The 24,989-nt window shown below is 40.7% G+C and overlaps 1 protein-coding gene across 1 annotated transcript in view; it reads left to right on the plus strand.

Moving 5' to 3' along the window:
• The first annotated feature begins 241 nt into the window (after nucleotides 1-241).
• The window catches only part of syde2 (synapse defective 1, Rho GTPase, homolog 2 (C. elegans)), an 80,703-nt gene continuing 55,955 nt past the window's right edge, over nucleotides 242-24,989 (plus strand). Inside the window, exons 1-3 of the mRNA XM_041791369.1 lie at nucleotides 242-2,177; nucleotides 16,832-17,124; nucleotides 19,901-20,303. Of these exons, the coding sequence (XP_041647303.1) occupies nucleotides 242-2,177; nucleotides 16,832-17,124; nucleotides 19,901-20,303 (2,632 nt within the window). The remainder of the gene's footprint in view (nucleotides 2,178-16,831; nucleotides 17,125-19,900; nucleotides 20,304-24,989) is intronic.

Genomic DNA, 24,989 nt, shown 5'->3' on the forward strand with positions numbered 1-24,989 from the left:
GGGAGGCAACGTGAGCGAGTGTTTGTGTGTATGGAGCAGACAGAGGCGGTGCAGTTACGCAGAGTGATCCAGGAGTGAGTGAGGCGACAGAGCGGAGGTGACAGCGGAGAATGGAGAGGAGCCCGTCCGCCCGGCGAGCTTTGACCGCGGCGAGCGAGGAATACCCACTCGGCCCTTTCCTTCTGGAGCCAGCGTGCTGAAAGAAACCAGGGGGGAATTAACCAGGGGGCAAAGGAAAGGAATGGCTGATCCTCTGCGGAGGACTTTACTAGCGAAACTCCGGGGGAAGAAATCCAAGAAAGGAGCGACTGTCGGCGGTGGATACGGCGCTGCTGCTGCTTCTTCTTCTGCGGCGAATGGGTGCCGAGAAGGTAAAGAAAAAGTTTTGCAAACGCAGCGAGACTCCGAAGAGGCTCGCCCGGTAGTTTTGCTCACAGGGCTGGATTGCACGACAGAGAGAATGAGTACGTACGAGAATTGTGTTGACGGGGCGGTTGTGCAGACAGGGGGGGTTGTGATAGTCCGGGAGAGTCGACCAGAGTTGGCCGGCGCACGTCCCCAGGAGCGACGCGGCGGGGGCAGGGTTCGGGTTAATGAGGAGCTCCTGGGGGTCTCACTTCAAAGAGACGTGCAGTTTGGGGGACTTGCGTTAAGCGAGGAACACAAGAGCCACCACCAGGGGCCAAGAGCCGGTGGAAAAATCACATTATCGAGTGGAGGACCGCATGTTCAGAGGAAACACTTCATCTCGGTGCAGAGGCAGTGCAGCGTCGGGGATTCAATCGGGTTTGGGGACAATTCAAATCACGTTGCACGGGTGCAAACCTGGGTGAGTAAACCAGAGGAGGGACGGGTTACTATCGCCGGGACAGAGCCAGGACTCTCCCGGCACATGGCAGGCACCGTGGTGGCTGTTACTGAACACAACGCGAACTGGACTTGTGACAACAACCCAACTTCGGAGACCAACTCGCCGGTTTGCGCGGCACTAATTCATCCAAAGTGTGCGCCTAGGAACGCGGAAGAAAGCATGTTAATCAGAGATGTTGAGAGCTATGAGCCGGAGTATTCAGGGGACATTAGAGGGCCTGCAGGTAGTGTGCAGAGCCCGACTTTCTTCCCTACAGAGTTAGAAATCTGTGACATTAATGTGACATCCCTGTGCAACAATGATCCCTCACTTGGGTATACTCTAGATAGCGAGGATGATGATTACTATGATAATGAAATTCTGCCTTTTTATGAAACTATCAGAGCAAAAAGTGATAGAGCAGAGGTTACAGAGCTACAAGGTCAGGATAAACTAGACAGCAACAGCGCCCAGGAAACAGACCGGCTCAGAAACCAGCTCAAAGAAGCGTATTACCTCCTGATCAATGCTATGAATGATATTAACCTGGATGTCCAGCAGATAAGCAGTGCTTTAACTGAGCAGCAGGCCACCTCCTCTTGTAGTAGCCACTCCAGGGATAGTTTATGCTCCAGGTTATCTGCCAAAAACATGGACAGTGATTCCTGGTCCTCAGGAGGAGACCACAGTCCTCAGCAGGTGTCTGACACTGACTCACTGCTGCTGTGTCTCAGTGGAAACCTGGAGTCAGGCCTTGAAATTAGACTGAAAAGTAAGAGTATGATTAGCCTGTCCTTAACTCAGAAAACACCTGCATTAGCTCGATGTGCTAGTGATGGAGCTATTAGGTACCCAGGTGGACCTGTGCTTAATAATCAGGACTCAGATGAGAAAGGGGCTGCACAGGAAAAGGAGCAAGTTGCAGGAGTAAGTGAGCTGTCAGAACCTCGGAGGCTTTACAGCACTGTCAGCAGTGATGAGCTGCTACAAGATCCTGGAGGTGATGAAGACCGGGGCGGGCAGGTCATTGAAAGCGGCGGCTCGGTCAACAGCCTCACTGGATCCTCAGACAGCAACCAGGGTCATGACAGCAAGCAGGAAGTCCGAGCACACGGGGCCTTTTCGACCAACAAGGGGCCCGGCGTCACCGTCAACAAGATGCAAGAGTGGATGCACAAGGGCCGGGTATTATCTTCAGAGATGAAGCAGCGAATCGAGGGATCGTCATCGACCCGTGGAGGAAGCCAGAGCCAGGATCCTGGGGTTAAATCTGTCAAAGCCAAGTCGCCTACGATCAAGTTGCAGAGGCAGCATCAGCAGCATCCAGGTAGGAAGGCTACACGGAGTGGGCCTCAGCTCCCGTGGATCCTGTCAAATCAAAGAGCTCTCACCCTCCTTCCTCCCGTCTGATTGTTGTCATCCTCCTCCACTCATAGTAAACTCCGTCTGGTGGCGGTCCACCCTGCACTCCTCCTCTTCTGGATGCAAAGCAAAGGGACGAGACTCCTCAGACCTCTTTGCTTTCCCCCTTTTTTTAACTGGTGGCGGGTTCTATTCCTTCACACTAATTTAGGTGCATTTTAACACTGAATTAATAGCACATCAGGCTGTAGGTCGGATCACTCACAGTTCAGTAACAACTAACTCACTCTCTCTGGTAACTGCGGTGGTGGGGTTCATGAATGTGTTGGTGTGAATGATCTTTGATTTTGTTCAAAATGTTTCATGATTTTCTGGTTGTTCTTTCATGATCTGTCTGTGTTGAGGCTCAAAACTTGAAAACATCTGTATCATGAAACCTTTGGCAGTAACATGAGTTTATTTTAAGGTGTTAAAAATGCAGATTTGGGTTATATACAGTAAAGAGTAAGCTCAAATGCAAAAAACAAAGGTTCTAAATTTTACATGAAAGATCAATGGAGCTTTCAATCACATCACCTGATCTTCCTCAGAGGTTGCCTTGTTTCACCTTTATTTGTTATTTTTTGTCCACGTTCACTTTAAAAGCTGTTGATTCTCGTGACAGGCTGGGATGATTTGCCGAATAATTGGTAAGCCAGTGAAAAGAGAAAAAAGTAAACTTTTTGAGAAATTGGTTACCTTTTTTGGACAAAATTGCCAAACATCTGCTGGTAATCCTTACCTTTTTCTGCTTGTTTTGACTGAAAATATCCTTTGTAGATGTCATTTCAGACTCCGGGAAATTGTGACAAGATTTGCAAAATTGTTTTGACATTTTATGATTTACAGACAAATTATTCAACACAAGATTAACACAGATTAATCTGTAATGAAACTAATCATTAGTTTCATCCCTTGTTTAACCTCAGTAGCAGCTATGGAAAAGGACCAGTTTACTTTTTGCACTTACGACACATTTTGGGTATATGCACCAAGTGACTGGACTTAATAGCTTGTGTCCATACTATGCATTAAAAATGCATCTTCAGTGTTGACCTTTTAATTAGAACTCAATTGCCCACCTTTTATGCAAACAGTCCAAACATTACTTCGTGATTCCCTTCCTGTATCTTGGAATCCCTGCATGTTGTGTGCAGTAAAGTTTTTGGCTCCTGAGTGAAAGGGGTGAATTAGCCATGAGCTAAGAGGCTAGCAGTGCCTTTATAGCAGCTTTTTTCCCCAATGTTGTCATAAACCTGCTTTTAAATGACACAGTGGTGTACTATTTAGTAATTAAACTTTGTAGGTAGGGGTCAACCGATTAATCGGCATGATTGTTGAGGTCGATATTTGGCCAATTGTCTGGATCAGCATTTTAGTTTACCTATAATCTATAAAGTTAATGAATCAAAGGAGCACTACTTTGGTTCTACTGCAAAGCATGTCTTCCCCTCTGGCTTTATTTATACTCTCCACAGCCTGGATGTCACTTGAGTACTAGCCAATAGGGCTGAACGATTTACAAAAATAATAGAAGTGTGATTTTTTTTTTCCAGTATTATGATATGCAATTATTATTATTAGGTTCCTCATCTCATGTACTTTTCATCAATTTCAAGCAATAAATCCTTCTATATTACAACCTACATTTAGTCAGGAATACTCTCATCATACACTTAACAATTTCATCGCAAAAAAATCGATCTACTACAGTTTTACTTGGCAGAGAAAGCTCTGCTCTAGAGATGCTCCCTGGGATAGTCAAGCAGCGTGCTTTGCCTTTCCAGGGAGTTTTTAGCTAGATGCCTCCATATGGATAGATGCAGTTATGACAATGTGTATTGAAAACAATGGAATTATTCAGAAGCAATTCATTCATAGTAGCATGAATCTGAATAGGAGGGTGCAACAAGCTTTAAGATATAAAGGAGGTGGCAGGGGTGGAGGAGGATAAGCTTTGCCAGCAGGAGAGTGATGCATCAGCATTAATGCAAGCAGGGTTCAGTGAGAAGTACGTCGTATTTAAATGGACTGCTGTGTTGACAGGAAGAGCTGTGATTGCCTGAGGCAATAATTGGTGTCAGCTGGCTATCAGCTGACTGTGGCTGGGGTATGAAGTGAACTAGCGCTAAGCTTCATCAATATTAGCATGAGCTAGGATAGAATGATTAAAAAAATATATCTAATTGCAATTTTGGTATCAACTGCTTTATTAAGTGGGGATTTTTGTTTTTATGTCACTCATTTTAATTACATAAAACATGACAAAGGACTATTTTTGTGAACCATTTCAAAAAAATGATACTTGAATGAACCAAAATGTGCATAAAATTTTGCAGCTGCAACAAAAGGAATGTATTAAACTGGTGTTTTGACATAAGTCAAGAAAAGCAATATTGCAACATCTGTAATTTGTAAATTGCAGCATGCCATATTGCGATTTAATCTCATTTGCTATTAATTGCCCAGCCCTACTAGCCAATCAACACTTACCCCTGGGTACCACTGACAAAGTGAGCGTGTAGAATCACTTCCTGTTTTCCTGCTTCTGCTGTGCTGCTTTGTACCGTTTCTCATGCTGATGGAGCAAGGGCTAAAATATTTTTTTTCCTTCATTGTTTTTGATCATGTAGTTTTAATTCTACCTCATGAAGTACACTTTATATATCATAATAAATGCATTTTGATTTCAAATATTGGTTACTGCTCTCAAGAACTACTTATAAGCGGTCTTGGTACTGACCTGATAAAACAGTATTGGTTGACCTCTACTTGGCTGGACTCTGGATAGATAGAAATGGCAACTCAATTCAAGATGACAAGTTACAAGAGAGTTGCAATGTGTTTATAGACAAGCCAGTTCTTATAGCTAGCTCTTTTGTGAGTGACAGGAGCTGTTTAGTAACCAAAAGCCACAGTTCCCATAACTCCAAGCGAGGCTGGCAGCACAATAAATAAATGGCAGCGCAATAAAGCCATGCGCTACATTAACTAGCAGAATACTGCAGATCACATCCGTGGATTTGGCTGTCTTCAATGTGTGCTAGAACTCATTGCATCTACACAGCAAATTCAGTCTAGATAAAGACATCCCACATCACCTTCATATGTACTCTGACCTATTAGATATCAAACCGTCTTTTGTTAATGAGGTATGCACACACAAAGCGTGAAAGATTACCACTTTATATTGAAATGCCCAAGAAGATATAACTCCCACTTAATGCATTATATACACAGGGTGAGAAAAGCCTCATGCACAAGACCCTTTTACTCTCTTTTTCGAAAATTTGCAGTGGGATTTACATTAAATGATTTACACTTCATTGCAATAACATTTAAGTCATTTTTCAAGCAAATATGTCGAACATTATTTGATAAAAACCACTTGAATAGATAGATGGGTATTCAGCTTTTCATTAAAGCACCAAGTTAGTTTGTAAAGAAAAAAAATGTAATCATTTTGGGCTTTAGTCAGACTTTTTGACATTTTATAATCTATAAATTAACTTGAAATTAACCAGTAATAAAGTAAATAATTGGACTCATCCTCTTGTTAGAGCTCAGAAACAGCTATATCAAAATAATCTCACCCACAACAAGATGCTTCAACTCAGATATTCCAGTTCTTACACTGTGATTTGCAATAGTTGATTATTTTTACCACATTGCAATAAGAATCAAGTTGTTTTTCCATTGGAAATGTGGCGTTTTCTGCATTGCTGCATCTTCTTTAATGAGAATTAGCTGTTTCTCTTTGGCAGATATTCTAGCTTCTGATCAGCGTTTAGGTTTTAGACGACTGGTTTAGTGAAAGAGATGTTTAGAAAAAATGATTCATGGTCAGCTATCACAAAATTGTCTAAAATGAGAAAAGCATCAGATCCATGTGCTCTCACAGTACTCTTTCCATTCCATTCATGTAATTGATTATTTTCTCCACACTGCACTGCAGCAAAGTTTTTAGCATTTCAAGTCAATTAAGTTCAGAGTTTAAAGTGTAGTGCTTGGGTTTTTGTCGATTTTGGCCAAAGGTCGACTGCAAACAGGGCAGTTAGACTGATCGATAAGTGGAAACCATCAGTGTGGAAAACTTTATATTGATGTTTGTTGCACTTGCTTTTAATTCTGTTACTAAAAGCTTGGTTTGTGTATGTGACAGAGAGTGCCAGCGGGCGAGTGTGTCAGCGTGCACTGTTCCGACAGTGTTTTCCAGAGTAAATAGATGACCTGCCATGTGCTCAGGCTGTTGTTGACTGTCAGTGTGCTGTGCTGCTAGAAATAGAGAGTGATCTGCAGAGTGGAAGGACCTCCACTGGCTCATATTGCTCCAACTTTTACATCTCAAACTCTTTCCTCTTGTTAAAATAGAGACAGGACTCTGCTTTGTATGCGTTTGTAAAGTTTTTTTCTTCCAGTATTTTTCATTTTTTCCTTATTTTGCTCAGCTCTCCCTTCTCTGTCCACACTGAACTTTTCCACAGCTGTGTCCAGAGGAATCCAAAGCAGGAGAAGCCACCGCAGTAACTTTCTGTTGCTGTGTGCTTGAGTGTGTATCTGAGCGTGTGCATAAGGGGGGGTTGGGCTGTCATGTTGCCTTCCTCCCCAGTCGTTTGCTCCGGACAGCTCCATGGTAACTTGCATTTTAAAGGGACTGGGGATTGAATATTTAGGATGCCATTCCTGTTGTTTAACTTGTTTGCGTTGTGTCACTTAATTCCTGGCCATGAATGAACAAAATGAAGGGCGATTAAGTATTTATTAAGGTCAGCCCTGGGCTTATCTTGCCCCTGTGGGCCTCCCAGCGCCTCACAAAGAGTTGTTTAAAAAAAAAGAAATGCCAAAGCTGTGGTGAATTGCTTGTCTTGGCTTGAAACTCTTTATTGAGTTTAAAGCTCTCTCTCTTAATTCATGCAAACATTTAGACACTTAAGGTTTCCTAAAATAGTCCTTCCTGTTCTCCCCTGAGTCCTAGTCGGAACTTAGACTTCAGCATGAAGTCACGGGGCAAAAAGTTGGGTTAATTAAGCTGGAACTAATGTATTCATGTTTTTACTTGTACCTTAATCACTGTGTAAAAATATGTCCATTATCTCCCACAGCTGACAGTGTCACTCCTTATATGTACATGAGTGGGTGGGGGATATCGTGCACATGAACATGTATGCACACCTCTGCTGTGGACATGCATGTTTGTATTTGCAGGTGGAGGATTTATGGTTTTGTTGTGTTGTGTTGTGTTGTGCAGCAGCGGCAGAGGCTGGGGTTGCCGGCAGGCAGGCAGCAAACAGGCATCGTGTTTTGGCCACAGCTGAACTCAGGAGTGGTGTGTCAGTCAGAGCCGAAATTGAGAGCGAGCCAGAGATACCTGAAACTGAAAGAGTCTGAAATCCACACCTGCAGGGCAGATACTTTTGTTTTAGCCCTTTCTCTTTGTGGTTCAGATGATAAAAAAAAAATTCTGCTGGGTGGGAAAGCAGACTGCTATGGAATGGGGCAAGATCGGCTTAGTCTCTTATTTACCCAAGTGTTGTAAAATAAGGTTGCAAGGCCAATACCAGCTCATGTTTATGTTGAATATGAAGCTCCTCAGCAGCAGGTTAGGTCGGCTTAGCTTAGCATAAAGACTGAAATCCAACTGAAAACAAAGCTAGCTTGACCCTAAAATATGCTTGTTATTACCAAGTTTTTTTTTGTAAAGATAACATTTATTTTACAGGGATAAAGCAGTGGTTTCTGGGGGTATATGCTCCACATTGCAGGTCCTAACAATGCTATACATATTGAAATTATTGTCTTGATAGCTAACATCAATGGGCCCACCTGCAGCTTAAGTATTACAAAATAAGGGCTCAACATTTTAAGAAAGGAGGATTTACATTTTGAAACAAGCAACACTGAATAAACTGTAGAGTTTTGTTACTTTAGTATGCAATATGGCGATTATTCAGGTTTGAATTCAGATGTACTGGTCATTTAAATTTAGGATGGACCATGACTTTGCTGTTCTTGATGGGGTCCCTACAGTACTTTGGGCCCCAGAAAGTTTTATCCCCCCAATGTAAAGCCCTGAGTGGCTGTGTATTTATACATGTCATGTTGCAGCAAACTGTGCCAACAACTTATATCAGTGTTGCATGCACATAGTTTGATCATTTTTCTAAGTTATAACTGTGCATTTCAGTTAAACTGGAAATCAAAATTGCTGATGCTTGGTGCATTGTATAGCTGTTGCTTGAAATGTGATTGGCTGGGCTTAGCAATAGGTAAACTGAGTCAAAAGGTGCAGTGTTGCTTTAAGCCCGTGTTAGAAGCTTTCAGTTTCTGTCAGTTTCTGCAACCTTCAGTGTAAAATCAAGTCCGTCTCTGCAATGTGCTGCAGCTTTCTTAATCAATAACCCCTCAGCAGTGGTTACAGGAACAAAAATATCTATTTAGAACTAGTTAGACCTCAGTCTGATGGTTGTGATTTCTTTCATAGGTCATACAGAGGCATCAGTGTTGATATCACTCTGCAGGAGCTTCATCATCTTGAATGCATTAATTTCTGCGTGCTTCAGAGTGATATAAGGGCGCAGGTGTAAAATAATCATACTCGACTGCTGTCAAGTCATGTCAGAACGATGTGGCATTCAGTTTGTGCCAAAATCCCTTGTTACTGAGCTGCAGAGTTGTTTTCTCCACATAAACACACCCGGCTGATGGTTGAAGTCCAACAATTTGTCTTGTTGCAGTGTCTGAACTTGGACAGATTTATGGCGGATGCTAGCTCTAAAGACAGATCAGGTGATGAAGCAGAAACTTGAGGCATGAGGGTTCATACCAGGAGGGTTTATGAGATATGTGTCACATGGAGGCATCTGCAGCTTGTTTGGCAATTCTGCATAATTGATTATCAGTAAAATCAACATGATTGTGCTTATTAAGTGGTTGCATTTCACTAGTAGCTGCTAATCAGAGTTTTTCAAGGGGATTTCATTTCACTTCTAATTGTTTTGTGAACCTAATTGGGTCAAACTGTGAGTCCATGGGTCTTTTTTAGTTTGCATACTCCTCCTGCTCCTGCATTTTTATCAGTGTTTTTGTGCAGACACATTGAGACAAGACAGAAGATTCGTTGAAAGAGCTGCAACACTGAAAAGAATTTGGGTTTGGAGCCAACAAACCGAGGAGGAAGTTGCATTAGCGTTAGCAGGCTTTGCTGCCAGGACGCCTCAGCGGGATGCAAGTGTTGACATGTGATGCAACCCTGGACAATCTCAGCCCTGCTCGGGTGTAAAAAGAAAAATCTATACTGAGGATCCTCATTAGCATGTGAATAGGTGTCAACAGGAATGTATGGCACACAGCAAAAGATTCCCTGTGAAGGCGGGGAGCCACCATCTCTGTATACACAACAAAAGTGTTGTCTGTAGGCAGGAGAAAACTAGCTGGTGTGTGTTTTGCACTTATCAAAAGAGGAGAGAAGGGAACTTGAGGAAATAAAAGAGGAACGTCTGGGAAAGTGGATCAAGTTTTGTCTTAGAGGAGAAAGACATTCAGTCATTCAGAAGATTAAGACATGAATATAATTGGGTTTACTGTCAGGGTAACGTGGCACAGGTTCACACCAGCTCATCCAGGAAATCGGATTTTTTTTATAAGTTTGCATTCCTTTCAGCAGCTCAGACACATCGCTCCTCCCCGTCCTCTCTTTTTTCTCTGTATTTTCTCACACAGACGTGCACCCTTGTATTATGAGCTCCAGCCATCTGTTACCTTCAGGTCAGGGGTGTGACTTTAACGTGGCCTGAACACATCATCTTCATGCCATCGCGCTCACAGGGAGACGGGCTGTGTTGGCTCAGTTATAGAAATTTAAACTGTCAGAATCATCTTTTGTTTGGCTCTGTGGTGAAGGATGTTACCCGGCTCTGGTGATGGTTATTGGTCTCCCTGTCCACAATTAAGAGGAGGGGGTGTTTTATTTTGATTATTTTGGTCATAAATGAACATAAGACCAAATCAAAGAACCATCTGAAAGCCTTTCATTCACTTTCCAAAGTATTATTCTGTTACAGACACTCTGCTGGTTTCATTCTCGCATCAGCTGCATTTTTAAGCAATTAAATAAATTCAGAGTTAGAGTGAGATTCATAGAGTGGCTCATTATGTACTGCAGTATGTTTGAGGGCTGTCAATCACATTTTTTAGTCACAATTAATATCAGAATTTCTATTTTTAATTTCAGTTAGTCTCCCCTTCCATTACACTTTAAAATTCAGCTATTAATATTTAAAACTGTTCTTTTATTTCAGATTTTTATACCGTCTTGATCTCAGGGTGACTGACTTCCTGTCTGGTTACAGACCTGTTTTCTTTAGGAAGAAATTTCTGAACACACAAGATGCAGATGACTTGACTTTGCCTACTGTGAGATCTTTTTTTTTTTAAAGTGAAACGAAGAAAGAAGCAGTGAGGAAGTGGCTTCACCAAAATGTGCCAAAGGGACAGGAAAGCATGCTAGTAATGAGATTAGAAAAATAATCCGCAAATTATAGAACTTAATCATATCATACGTGGCGTACAAGAATGATAATCCCATCATACAGCAATCCTGCATGACTGATTTGTTGCCAGACAGTCATATAGAGATCATCATCACAGTATCTGGTTAAGTGAAAGATGCAAAATACCTTTATCAATGTTAAGAACAGGGTTAATGTATTTATTCTCAGCAATTTTGTGTTATTTTCACCTCTGATTAGACCTTATCTATTAGCTGCTTTTTCATTGTTTAACATTATCCTACTGTCTTCTACAAACTTCCTCTTTTTTCTTTATCTCCCTTTCAAAATGCCTGTGGCTAATGAACCTCCATTTATGCTATCTTAATTTTTGCCATAAATGTGAAGAAAAGTGAGTCCATTTTGCGGGGAAATCTGTTAATGCTAAATAGGCTAATTGTATTGTAGAGGTCAAGATGACCATATAGTGTCATGTTGATATTGTACCCCACACTTTATCTGGATAGATTAAAGAAAAAACTGTTATTTGATCTTAAAATGTCAGATAACTTGACAATTGTTAGTCACAATATCTTAAATCTCATGTGCTCTCAAGTGCTTACTGCTTCTCCAAAATGCTGAATTTATTAGAAAAGGTGAAAAAGACCCCGACAAATACTTCTATTCCAGTGCAAACAAGATAATATGGTTGACATTAAATTTTCACCTAATTATATTAAAAGAAATAACCAAACCACCCTTTTTAGTGTGTGTTTCTTCATAAATGCAGAGGTTCCCAGGCTTTTCAGCCTGAGACTCCCTGGATAACACTGCGTTTCCATCAGGTTGTCCTGTTTGATTGAGTATGGTTTGGTACGCTAAACCCCCAAAATTGTCCCATGGACTGAGGAGAACCAAAAGATAAAAAACATATTGCATGCAGCCAGGTATTTTTTCTAACACTTGCTTAATAACAATACAAAAGACCAATATCAGAGTCAAATTATGTCCAGTTTACAAATATACATAAATCCAATGATCAGCAATTGTGGCAGGTAATATTTGATGTTTTTCTTTTGAAAAGTGTTTTAAAATGTGTTTGATTATCTAAAGACAGACTGATTGTTTCATTTCTAACCAAATCCTATCATGCTCATCCTTTAAAGGGAGTTCTGTTGTTCATTTTTGTAAAATCCTTAAAGTTAAAACAGATAGGAGTTCTTAGCTCTCTATTGCATCTGAAATCTGAAAACACTGCCAGAGGGTAGGTGTTGAAGTGATTAAAGCATGTCAAAGTAAAAGCCCATTATTTCCATTTTCCACTGCAAATATATGGAGTGAGTGATTCTTTTGACTGCTGAAGGACGGAAAGATACATTTTTATTTCACACACACGTACAAAGTCGGCAGAGATTAGACTAACCGTTTTGACCACAGGGGGCGCCAAAATTGTCAAAAATTCTTACAAGAGCTTTACATTTTGCTGTTTTCCTCCAGCTTTAATATTCTCTTCTTTCTTTGCCTTGTTTGCTTATTTTTTTCTAAGCATCCATGAAAATGCCTCTAATATCAGGTAACACCTTTAGATATGGCTTACTTCTAAAAACTAGCCCCCCTTCACAAACAGTTTATCATTTTAAGAGCATATTTTAGAGAAGCTGTCTTTTCTGTTTTTCATCAGTCTGAATCATTTGTAGTGTTTTACATCAGGTAGAGAACCTGAATGTTCAGAATCGCATATTTTAAGGTTAAAGCGGCGTCCTCCTGTAGCGTTGCATGTGCCGTTCCTCTTGTGTGACAGTGGAAGGAGACTCGACGAGGCTGTAAATCTGGAGCTGTGGTCTGGTATGCGGCTCGTGTCAGAACACGCTTCCTCTCCAGTTATGAAAGACCCCTTAAAGAAGATGTGGCACCCTGACAACAACTCCATGCGTACAAATGTCTCACCTCGCTTTTGACTTGTGTTACCTGATCGAGCGCTGGCAGCAGAGTGTGAAGGTTTATGGATCTGTCTTAATGTTAGATGAAGTTCTTCTTGAACCAGTTTATTTCATTCCTCTCCAACCACAAGAGTCTGGCAGCCATTTTTTGGTGTAAAGTGAACCCAGCTTCTTCTGCTGAGCTATTGACTTTCTTTTCTTGTGTCTGTTTTGCTGTGACTCTTTTTAACTTATTTTTATTTGCAGTAGTACACCTTTGTAAGAGTTTCTTTGGTCAAATATGATGATAAATTAGAGCTTGTGTCTACAGCTGCCATTTCTTTGCTGGCAGTGCCCACAAGTTTAGTTTAAGAGGGCTTCTCACCAGTTTTTATAGTTACTAGGTTAAAAGACGTCGACTACTTTCCTTGTGAAGTTGTTTTTATTTACATAGTTCTGTGCACTTTGGTTGAATTAACAAATTTCAGTCCTTTAAACACACTTTAAAGTTTAAGGATGATGGATAATGAAGAAGACTTGGGCTGACATACTAGGTCTAGCCTAAAACGGCAATAGTGCCAACAGTTCAGATATCATGCTCCCCTACCTAAACATAAAAACAAGATAAAGGAATAATTTCCTGGAATTAGCAGCAGCTAGACTGAGGTACTTCACCTATAAAAAAAAGATGAGTCAGATCAGTTTCCCCTCTGCTTCTGCTTCCGAGAAGACAAAAGTCCCACCCTTTCTTGATTTTGCTTGGCCAGTGAGAAAGAAGTACATTGGTGCTGTTTGAAAATTGAACTGTGGGATGTGACCCTGTCCTACACTGGTTTCATATGGAAAATGAGTGCCGACAGTGCAAAAAAAGCAGCTATGGACCCAGGCCCTTAAATAGTCTGGTTGCAGCATGATATCACTTCCGAAGTTTCCAATAAGGCAGCTTTGTCTAATACCAACTACTTTAATTGAGATCTTGGCCAAGGCCGTCCGGCTGCAGACCGTACATCTCTGACAGCCACTCTCACAGACTGTTCATCTGAGATGCCGTATATCTCAGAACGTAAATACATGCTAAACTTTTGACATGAAATCAGATTAAACTTCTGTTTAGGGTTATTGTAAGGGTTAAGGTGTCAGGATAAGAAAAGTAAAATATAAAAAATCTGAGCTGCAAAACCTGATTACATGTTGCATAAAGCCAAGTAAAACAGTCTGCTTACAGGAAGCTCGTCCTCCACTGAAGCATATTTACGCAGCCTGCGTCTTATGTAGCTCTTTCAGCTGCATAACCTACATAACAAAGCTGTGTAGCTAACATAGCTTTGTAGCTTTTGTAGCCAAAGCTATACTCACAAAGCAGCTCTGTTAGCTGTTTTAGTATGTTTTCTATGTGGCTATGTTAGGTTTAGCTGCTTTTTCTAAAGCTCACACTGCAAAAGCTTTCGTTAGCTTGTGCAGTAATGTTAATGGTGTAGCTATATTAGCTTTAGCTAGAGCTTATGGTGCTAAAGCTAGCCACCATTTATGTCACTACTTCTATAACGGGTCTATACATAATTTAATCCCAGATTAGACATCTGATCTTTCTCTGCTTTATTAATGAAATATTGCTCAATCTGTTTGAAATGTGGTTATTTCATGAATCTAACTACCAGATTTTGTCTATAAATGAAGGTGAGTTAAAAAAAAATCTAGAACTTGAATTATGTTACACTGATATATATGGAGTCTCAGATGAACGGTCTGTGAGAGTGGTTGTCAGAAATGTACGGTCTGCTGCCAGACCTCTCTCAATATTGTAAGAAATATCATTATTGTGGCACTTCTATGACCCTAAATCTGAAAACATGAAGGTATATATACATTTTATTGAACTCCAAGAAAAAAGCAGTAAAGTAAGTGACATAGAGCATGAAATTTCTTATCAAATAGAAGCAAAAAGCCTGAAAAAAAACTTTGAATTCTTATTTTTTTTTAACATATCTGCCAAAGAGAAAAGAAAGAAGGGAGGAAGAAAAGACAGAAAAACTAAAGCAGCTGTACCCAGGCCTAACTTCATTCTTAGCACACATATTTTAAAGTTTGAGGAATAAGGATGATAAAAGAAAACATAAAACCTCTGATGATTTTGGTCTGTTGGCTCAGCTTTAAACTACAAAACCTTGTTTGTACATTCTGCTTATATTTTAGCTGTATATTTTGGCAGAACTTTTTGTAACAGCTGATACTGTTAACAGACTATTTTTCCTAATATCTGCTCCTAATGATATCATGCAGATAATACTGTGAATCCCTATTCATGTCCAAGTCTCTGAGACTCCTCAGAGTGCCTGAAACATGTTGTATGTTTCTTCCTCAGTGAGTAGATTTAAAGTGCTAAATGTACTAAAGGTACTTCAGGCTAAAGCAAACAATTCCTGATGGCTGAGGACATACGAGTGATTCCCCTGCAGGAATAAAAGGAAAGTATTCCAAGATGTGCTTGAATTCCAGGCGGTGAGAGGGTCTGAGTAAAGAAGGTTGCATTTTTGCTGCTCAAGCTGTTTGTTATTTTGGAGATTAAGAGTGCCTTAAAAATGGCCTCTGTTCTTGCCCCTGAAAGCGGTTTTATATCCTCAGCAGTGTCTTATATAATCAGCTGGAACACAGAGGAATGGCATCTCAACAGAAGCAATTTCATCCCAGTTTAAATCATTCCTGTCATATTTCCCAAGTGGGGGAAAAAGTCAAGAAAGGTGAGCGAAGAAATAAAGTTTGAGACTTGTTTTGTCATGGGGAGAGACGAAGTAGGCTTTATTGTTTTTTGTTCACAGATGGCAGCAATTATTATGAGTCAGAAGTTGCTGTGTAAAGTTGTCTTGTAGATCTCTGGACATCAGATAGTGGCAGTTTGGAGAGGCTGGTAGACTTCCAGGGAAAAGTAAATCCCAGTGGAGCCCTCTGCTTGCTCTGCGCTGCTCTCAGGGGCTTTGTCAATAAAAGCAACCTAGCAAGGAAAATACCTTTGTCTCAATCGGCTGAGTACAAGTTATGTAATTTAAACCATGTGGTTTTTTCATATACTTCAGCTCTTTCTTGGACCAGCCAGGATTAATAGAAAGAAAAAGCCTGTTGTGGTTTATTCTGACTCATTCACACTTTTAGAACCGTCACACTGGTTGTTTAATTTCGATTTCGTCTAGTGAAAATATTTCCCCAGGTCTGTAATTTTCTGGATGCAGTCTGGCTTGTATGAAAACGCATTTCCTCAAGGAAAGCACAAGCTGTCATTATAGCATGCGGAGGGGCTCGTCTGAGAGCTGCTGAGGATCAAAACAGTCTTTTGCATGAGCCTGCTGTACAAGTTAGAGCAAGACCCTGCCCTCAGCACCTCACATACACCACAGTCGCACATGCTCAGATGTTGTTTTTCTCTTAACACATCTGCTCATCAACAAAGATGATTTTGCCATCTATATTTATTGTAAAACAAATAAAAGCTGAGAAAAACTTTTTCCTGCTCCTTTCTGGACATTTCCATACCACACCTACGTGTCTTTTATTTCCCATTTTCTCTGCACATATATTTTGCCACCGGCTGCACTTTTTGTCACCTTATTAAGCATACACACCCTTCCCTCTCTGCTCTATTTTCACAGCTGTAACGCCAGCGGTTTCTCACTCCTTTTTTTTGCGATGGAAGATATGTGCTCTCAATCCCTCTGTCTCCCTGTGATCTCTTTTGAATTCAAAGCCCACATATTCCCAAAGCGTCAAAAAGAGGGGAGGAGGTGCTGCGGGGGGATTGCGGTGGTGTGATTGAAAGTTTGACTCCGGTCATAAAACAGAGTGATAATAGTTCATCCAAAACTTATGAGTTAATTCACTATAGAATGAGACAAAGAAGAGAGGTTGATCACTTTTAGTGGACTTTAGAAGTAGAGAAGAACTATAGAGGAGAGCGGAAACGCTACAAAAACCTAAAGGCATCCTCACACCTGTGCTTTCTCGATACAGATGTTTTCCCTAACTTGGCTGAACATGAATAGTCTGAGATTAAACGTACTTCAGTCAATAATTGCTGAAATTATGATCGAAGTGATAATTTGTGGCTTTTTTTATTCAAACAAAATTGTTTTTTAATGTCTCCTGGCATCAGCGACTAACTCTCTCTCCTCTCATCGCTCACCCAGCTTTCATTGAGCCTCTACAGACCCCCTGTTCCAACGGCAGGGAGGTGGGCCGGGCCTGCGAGTCTCCATCATGGCGGCAGCCGCTCACCACCATCACAGTCTCCAAGAAACGCAACTGGCTGCAGCAGAGCTCCCTCGGCAAGACTCACTGCGCCAAGGACGAGCAGCAGGGAATGCTGGGAGCTGAGGAGGAGGGCTCCTATCAGCCACCACCTCCTCCCAGTCCTTCTCCTGACCACCTGAGACCCTCGGGGGGAAACACAGCACGGCCGGTCCGCCTGCACCTGCCTCAGGTTGGCTTGGATGCCTCTGTTTATGATGGCATAGCTATAAAATGCTTTCTGACTTTCTTAGAAGAGTTACGAAGCAAACTTTCCCTGTGATTTTTAAAGTTCACTAATTAACATTCTTTTTCTGGCCAGTTTAATCCTTCTTATAACCTGACATGCTGTTTTACGTATTCATGGCACGAAATATATTAAACGTCCATTGGAGCAACACCCCATAGACAGTATTTGAGAAGGGCAGAACTTTAAAAAAAAACTTAGAGGGTGTTAAGACAAACATTTTGGTCATCACATTCATTCCAATCAGAGCAGCCAAACATTTGACGTTGGAGGCATGTGCTGCTGCAGCTTCAAAGTAAACTGCATAACGCAAGCTCAACAGACAGCTTTCATGTCAAAAAAAGCTTCTCTGCTATCAGTGGAATTGGTCAATTAAACTCTTCCCAAAGCTGGTCTGGAGAAAAGAAAAAGCATTTTATCTGCGAGGAAAAGCTTTCACTGTGATTCTTTGTTCTTCTTTTAATAAAAAAAATGTTTTCAAGTCTGATAAAACTGCAGCTATAGCTGCATTCCCAATAAACCGTTCACCTGCAGCCATTGTTTGCAGGCTTGCAGTCATTGCAAACTAAATTCCACTTGTAGCTGCTGCCTCTTTTTCCTGAAATGACACTGATTGCTCCAGCCATTCTCTAATCAGAAACAAGCATTTCAACCTAAAGCTCTGCTACATTGATCTGCCTGTTGAAAGACATGAAATCTGGCCACTCCATCCTTTTTGGGAGATCATCCTTCTTAAATGGAAGTTTGAAAGTAAAAATCATGGGTTAAAGACTACAGAGGATCTTTATTGTCTTTGGAATAAAATCAACTAAGGGCAGTTCTGTGGTAGAGGCAGCACAGATATTAGTTTGGAAGATTAAAACTATAGCATAGGAAGACAAAATTTAAAGGCCCAGTGGTCAAAAACACTAAAAAAGACAAAAAGGTAGTTTGAAATAGTTGTCAAGGTGATTTATGTCTGATTATTCATGATGTTCCTAATGTAGCTTGTGTAACTTAAAAGGTATAAATAGCTAATCGGAATTAAAGTTCTGGTTAGGGTCAGGGCTAGGCTAATTAAAGTAAAAAGTCAAAAACCTGAGTTGCAAACCTAATTACCAAACGTTTAATAAAGCTGAATAAACAGTCTGCTTACAGGAAAGAAGCGTGTCCTCCATGAAAACTTAAATGCAGTGAAAGTAGCTACGTAGCTAACATAGGTTAATTTAAATCCAACAAAGCTATGTTAGCTTGGTTGGTTACGTAGCTATGTAGCTAAATCTAAAGCTTGAGACGCTACATTAGCTATGTAAGCTAAGTAGGTAATGTAGCTTACATAGCTAATGTAGTTAAAGCTAAACAAAACAAAGCTATGTTAGCTACGTTAGATTATGCTACTTTAGCTGAAGCTAGACCTGTTTTAGAAGTAGTTACGCAAACTGTTGCTTGCTTAGGCTTTGCTAGCTTTAGCTAAAGCTATTGTAGCTACATTGGCTTATGTCCTTTGTCTTACCTCTCACTTGTATTAGCTTTCTTAGCTTTACACCTTAGCTTTATAAGCTCCACATCAACATTTACATGGTAAAAGAATGATCAAAATTTTCTATAAAAAAAATAAAAGCATGTGTCATGTAGATGAAGATTTCAGGCAAGTAGATTTTAGGACATTTGGATAATGGCATGCTCTTTTTCCCTTTTCCTTTCTTAATTTTGTAGTCTAAGCCAATTTGCAGTTGTTGGGAAAAACTTCGAAAGCATTACTAATCAAGCGAAAAACCAGCAAAAAGATTAAAGTAGTGTAAATCCAGCCGAGGGGATAACTCAGTTAAGTTACATCAACTGAAGCTTCTAAGGTTAGACCATTAAAGACATAGAATTAGTTAAAATTTACAATAAAAATGCCACTGAAGTCAGTTTAATATGGAAATCTGTCTTACAGAAATTAAAAGATTTGTCTCATAACTGGGACAAACCTCTTTGGTGTTTAATGTCTTTTTAGTGAAAAATATCTTCATTTTGGTGACCATAATTTAAATAGTCAAGAAAAGTATTAAACACACTTTTTAGGTTTACAGTGATGATGCTGGCATTGTTTTAATTTTATTTAAACCTTTATTTAGCCGGATTAGTCCCTCTGAGATCAGAGGTCTCGGTTGCGAGGGAACTTTAAATTCTTTTTATTTAACTAAAAAGTTGCGTAAATATTGGGCACTGATGACCTAGCAGTTAGGTAGTGCCCCATGAACGTGGGTGGCCTGGATTCAAGTCCAGCCTACTGCCCTTTTCCCGAGTGTCTCACCCCCACTCTCTCATCCCTGTTTCCCACTCTAGCCACTGTCCCCCTCTCTAAATAAAGGCAAAAAGCCCCAAAATACATAAAAAAATAAGCAGCATAAACAGCTATATTATTTTGCAATTATGTATGAAATCAAACTACCAAAAAGTTAAACCAGAATATAGACATATTACTCATTTAATGACAGATAAACACCACTCTCCAGCACTGCTTACTGGCTTCTGGCTCCAGTTTTATATGTGCCATACAGAGGAGGGTATACATGTCTAATCTGGCTCTCTGTGAGAAAATGAATAGGCGTTTTCCCCTAAAATATTTTCTTTTTAAACTGAAATTGACAAAAGATGCCTACTGTTGATTGCTGTGTGTATTTACTGTAAGGTTGTGCACTTTCTTTCTTCTTTACCAAAAATTTACAGTAAACTTTTTGCATCTTTCTTGATTCAGGTCAGTGTCAGTCCGGCCAAGTTGTCCCCTCACCCTCGGAGCGTGGACCCCGCTGAGGAGAACGATGCTGACGATGAAGGAGAGATCTGGTACAACCCGATCCCTGAAGATGACGAGCCGGAGATGTCACACCGACCCTCCGTTCAGCTGCTGGTTCCTCCTCGTTCAGAGCCCCAGAGGAGGCCAAGCAGGGGGGCAGACGTGGGCAGGAACCTCGGGGTCAGCGGTGGAAGCGCTGGGCTTGAGGCGCTCGGGGAGAGCCTCTGTGGAGGTGTAGGAGGAGGATCAGGGGATGGGAGTCAGGGGAATACTGCACATTCCACAGAGGCACCACATCTGCACAGACAGATGCTCGCGTGCAAATCTCAGGAGGAGGGGGGGCCTTCCACCAGCAGAGCCACAGGTAAGAAATAAAAAAGACACCTACGCACCGCCTCACATTCTCTTTTTACACTCTTTTGTGCTTTTTTCTCCACTTCTGCATTCTCTCTCTCACAGTTTTTTAAGGTCAAGGCTCAGGGCTGTTTAGTGTCTGTCATTTGTCTCTCAGTCAGTCACTCAGCAGATTTCAGTGGCTGTTAACACCTTGGAAGTTAATTACAGCTGGAGTTAAAATTGCTCCCAATTAAAAGGATTGAGAGGCTTATTCAGCTGCGAGTAATCCTTGGCTGACTGTCGCTCTGCCCTCACGTGTGAATAATTGTTTTGTTTTAGACTTTTTATTGGATTTTTAACCAAATGTATATGATGATAATAATCAGGAAAATCTTAAATGAGGCACAAAAATGTGCACACATTATACATTTAAAAGGTTAAAGTCAGTAGGGAAATAAATCCAGAAAAAAAATGCAAAAAATGTGACCTGTGACTAAAGAAACAATAGAAAGAGACATTCATGTAAGTACTGTACATGAAAGTAATTATTTTGACATACAATACATTTTAAATGAGTTCTTATGAGGGCAAAGTATTTTGTATTACAAATGTGTACATTCAATTGTTGTTTTTTATACTGAGTTTTTGTCTTTTTTTTTTTTTTTAAACTGTTTTTCAAACGTTTTTGGGACTTTTATGTTGAAGGAAGCCTGCAAACTACCTTTATAGTCCTGAACCAACACAGAAGCATACGCCATAGGCTGACGTACACCACCTATACAGGCCTCCTTTTGTGTTCCATTGACTATACATGCACCTTTATTTTTCAAAATAAAATCAGATGAAATGAGGGTAAGGCTAAGAGTTAGGATACCAAAAGTTAAATGTCAACAACCTGACATGTAAATCCTGATTCTAATATGTTTGTCCTCCATGAAAACTCTTACACAGCTAGCATTGCTAAGGTTAAAGCTGACAAAGCTATGTTAGCTATATGAACTACTTAGCCAACATAGCTACATAACTGACGCAATTAAAGTGAAAGCAAACAAAGCTACATAATGTCAGACTAAAGACAGACCCTTTTTAGAAGTAGTTACACAAACAGTGGCTTGCTTTAGCTTTGTTAGCTTAGCTAAAGCTATCTTAGCTACATTTACTGTGTACATGCAAAACTATGCTAGCTTTAGCTCAAGCTAATGAAGCTAGGGAGCCACTGCTTGAGTGACTATATCTGAAATGAGTCGATCCACCTAATTCCTGGGGGTCTACTGTAGCTATGAATGTGGTTGGGACTTCTGACTCGGTATTGATGATAGCAAAAGCGAGTTTCTTCCATTGGCTGGCTAAAGTGACTTTGCGCTGATGACAGTTGTTTTGAAAGGAATAAATCTTCAATTTATCAATTACAGCATCATTTTTGTTAAAGCAAACATCCAGCTGAATGTAATCAAAAGCTGAAAGTTATAAATTATATTTTCTGTAACATGCAGTACTGGTTGCTCAGTTTGTGGTACTAAGAACAAGACAAAGTTAAATCTGTGTGTAACGGCAGTGTTTCAAGCATGCTGTTCACAGTCTGATTACTTCAGGATGTGAATCTTTAAAAATGTATTTATCATCTAGTTTTAACAGAGTTTGAGATTTACTGAACTGAGGGCCTGACACCTTGAATCATGGATATAAATATATTTCACACATTTAAAGAGGGACTCGCTGGTGAAATAAGAATTTTAGCAAACTCAAAAACTAAATAGAGAAATGTTAAAGTTCTGACTGACCTCTACATCTTCTCTGAAGGATGTATCGTCATGTCCCAACTCCATGACCAAAATGCAGTCATCTCAATTACAATGCAAATACTGATAGGAAACTGACAAAGTTAGTTAAATATACTTGTGTAGGTTATCTGAGGTAATTTCTTTATTTTATCCTCTCTGGTAGAAGGTGGAGAAATTATAATATCATCCTTTTTAAGATGTCATAGATGATATTTACATATTTTAATAATCAAATCACTATAAGTTATAATCAGGATTGGCATGCCATTTTTTCTGCAAAGTCCTGTTGGAACAAAAAAGGACCGTAAGAATGTATCATGGGGGCTAGAAATAAGGTGAATACATAATTAATTCCAGATTAGATGTAGGACATTTTTTCGAGCACAGCTATATAACTGAGATCAGCTGATCCCATGCAAACCCTTGTCAGCTGACAGCCAGCTGATTTGCTTTTAAGCAAACTATTGGCTAATCACACTCATGCTGCCATATTTAAACTGCTCTAACCTGGCTATGTTTTGCTGCTCCCTCTCCAAGCCACTTTTTATAACTCTCCTCCACCCCAGCTCCTCCTTCCTAGAACAGTCACATATGAAAAACAGCAGTAAGTGCAAATTTACAACTGTCAGTAAAGAAAAACTATTTATGACCACAAATCATGTGTGTTTCTTGAAGAAGTGGTCCTGACTCACCTTGAGTTATTTTATAGTTGAAGTAATTATCCATGGTTGTACAAACTGCTACGGCACACCAAGACTTGGCTTAAGGCACACCAGCGTGCATTGCCACACCATTTGAGAACCATTGGCCTAAAGAAATGCTTGACTGTTGTCATTCCTGTATGTATCTCTTTTCTGTAGATTAGTAGTCAGCCCTTCAAAATAGAAGCTCCACAAACATTTGCTAACAACAAAAAAGCAAGGGACCAGCCTCATAATGATGATGAAATTTTAAAGTACATAGTAACTGAACATTTTTGCCCTCTCTACGGCTCATTTAAACACAAACCAAGCCTCTTGCATTGATGCAATCAGCCTCTATCAAACAAGGTTTAAGATAAGTTAAGTTTTAGTATAGCTGAAAACATACTTTGCCAGGTTCGAGCTGTTTGATTGGAGAAGACAGGAGCTGTTGCTGTCCAACCATATCACTCCAAATCAGTGTCCCTCATTAGTTAAACTCAAACAGACATTAACCAGGAGGAATTCAGGCCCAACATTCCTCAGAGGAGAGAGTATCTATTTAGTTCTGGCTGCAGCTCACACAGACATCTGTGAACTCGTGCTGCTTCTTTTAATGTTTTTTAGTTGAATGAATGTCCCCTTGTCTTGAAACCTCTCTCATTAAAACAGCCCTTCTGATGTGTGAGGATGCATCAACCATAATTGCCTGCAGAATGGTGTTAAGTACTCTGTCTAGTACCCTATAAAGTCTTTTTTTATTCACTTTTGTGCTTGGAAATTGTTGACAAGTTGAGTCTACAGCGACAACATAATGATGACAGCCAGCGCACGGCTCCCTGTCTCTTAATAAGCCCGGTCTGCTTCTCTCTAACTTCCGACTTTTTGTTCTCTCTGATGTGGCAACATGGTAGTTTCAACCAATTGGCACATCTCGAGCTGAGCCTATAATTACAACTTTTGACAACACTTTTCTGTGGCACGCAACAGACATAGGAGCACAAAGCGAGGCCTGGCTGTTTGTGTACGCAGAGTGAAATCTAATACTGAAGATTTAGTGTTCACAGACATGGTTTTACTGCTGGAATGAAAGCTTGGGAATGGTTTTTATCCTACTATGCTGCAGTTGAAAAGTTGAAACCACAATTCATTGGAGCATATTGCAAGAACAGGAAGAAAAATGTACTTAAAAGTGAAGAAACCGTCTTGCAGAGCTAAAACTTTCAACTCTTCAGCTCTGCCTTTGACGTGGACACAGGTTTGATCGGCAGTAGATAAACTCCTTGATCCTCTTTCACTGGAAACAAACTCCTCTCTCTCTCTCTGTGAAATCACGAGTGGTTCAGCAAAACTCTCCGTCTTGAGAGACTTTCCCCCTGGGATTAGGATTAAAACAGTCTGGAATGAGTCTCAGTCCACCAGCCGAGGAGAGGTGCTAATCATAGTGCACAAAGCTAATTAAATTGAGTCTATTCCTGCCCGCACTTTTTGATGGATCTACTTGCAGTGCTGATGAAATTTGCTGGTGTCGTGAGGGCCCTCCATGCTGAGTTAGCACTGAGAGGACATAATTGGAGGTTGGAGTTGCTTGTTCAGCTCTTGTGAACAATAAGGCCTTTTTTAATTTTCCCTGCGCTCTCTCTCGCCCTTTTCAGAAGTGATTCATTTTTCCATCAACTTGTCTCCATTCAAAGAGCTCATTTACATCCTGTAATAAGATTCTGTTTAATGGGAGCACTTTGAGGCAGGTTCTGTGGCAGTGTGGGCTCACTGGTGCTCCAGCTGGGTGCTGTGAAAGTTAGAAGCAGAACTAGAGGTGCATCCCCCCACCTCACCTCCGGAACTGCCAACCTCCCTGCTGCCTGTTGACTTTGCAGCTGATTCCTGCGGGTTTGGCGACGCCATCCCACACTTCACTGCAACAAGAAGAGAGAAACGAGCTGGGCTACGTGTCATCACAGAGCAAACAGTCATTACATGTTGTTTGTGTTTGTTGTGGTGCAGTGGAGACTTGAGTTTGAAGTCAGAAGGAGAGGTTTAGAGCCAACGGAAAGGTGGGGGTTTGGTGTTTTGCGTCAATATCAGTCTTTTTGTGTTTGCTATTAACTCAGCTTGTGTTGGCTGAAGAGTGACGTTTCTCTCCTTCACTCTCACTGGCTGGGAGGGTTGGAGGATGGTGAACTGGAGTGAAAACAACCTGCTGTGGTTGCTAACTCCACCCGGCGTTCAGTGGGAATCATCTATGGTCCCATT

Source organism: Cheilinus undulatus, linkage group 7, assembly GCF_018320785.1.
Source record: "Cheilinus undulatus linkage group 7, ASM1832078v1, whole genome shotgun sequence".
NCBI lineage: Eukaryota > Metazoa > Chordata > Actinopteri > Labriformes > Labridae > Cheilinus > Cheilinus undulatus.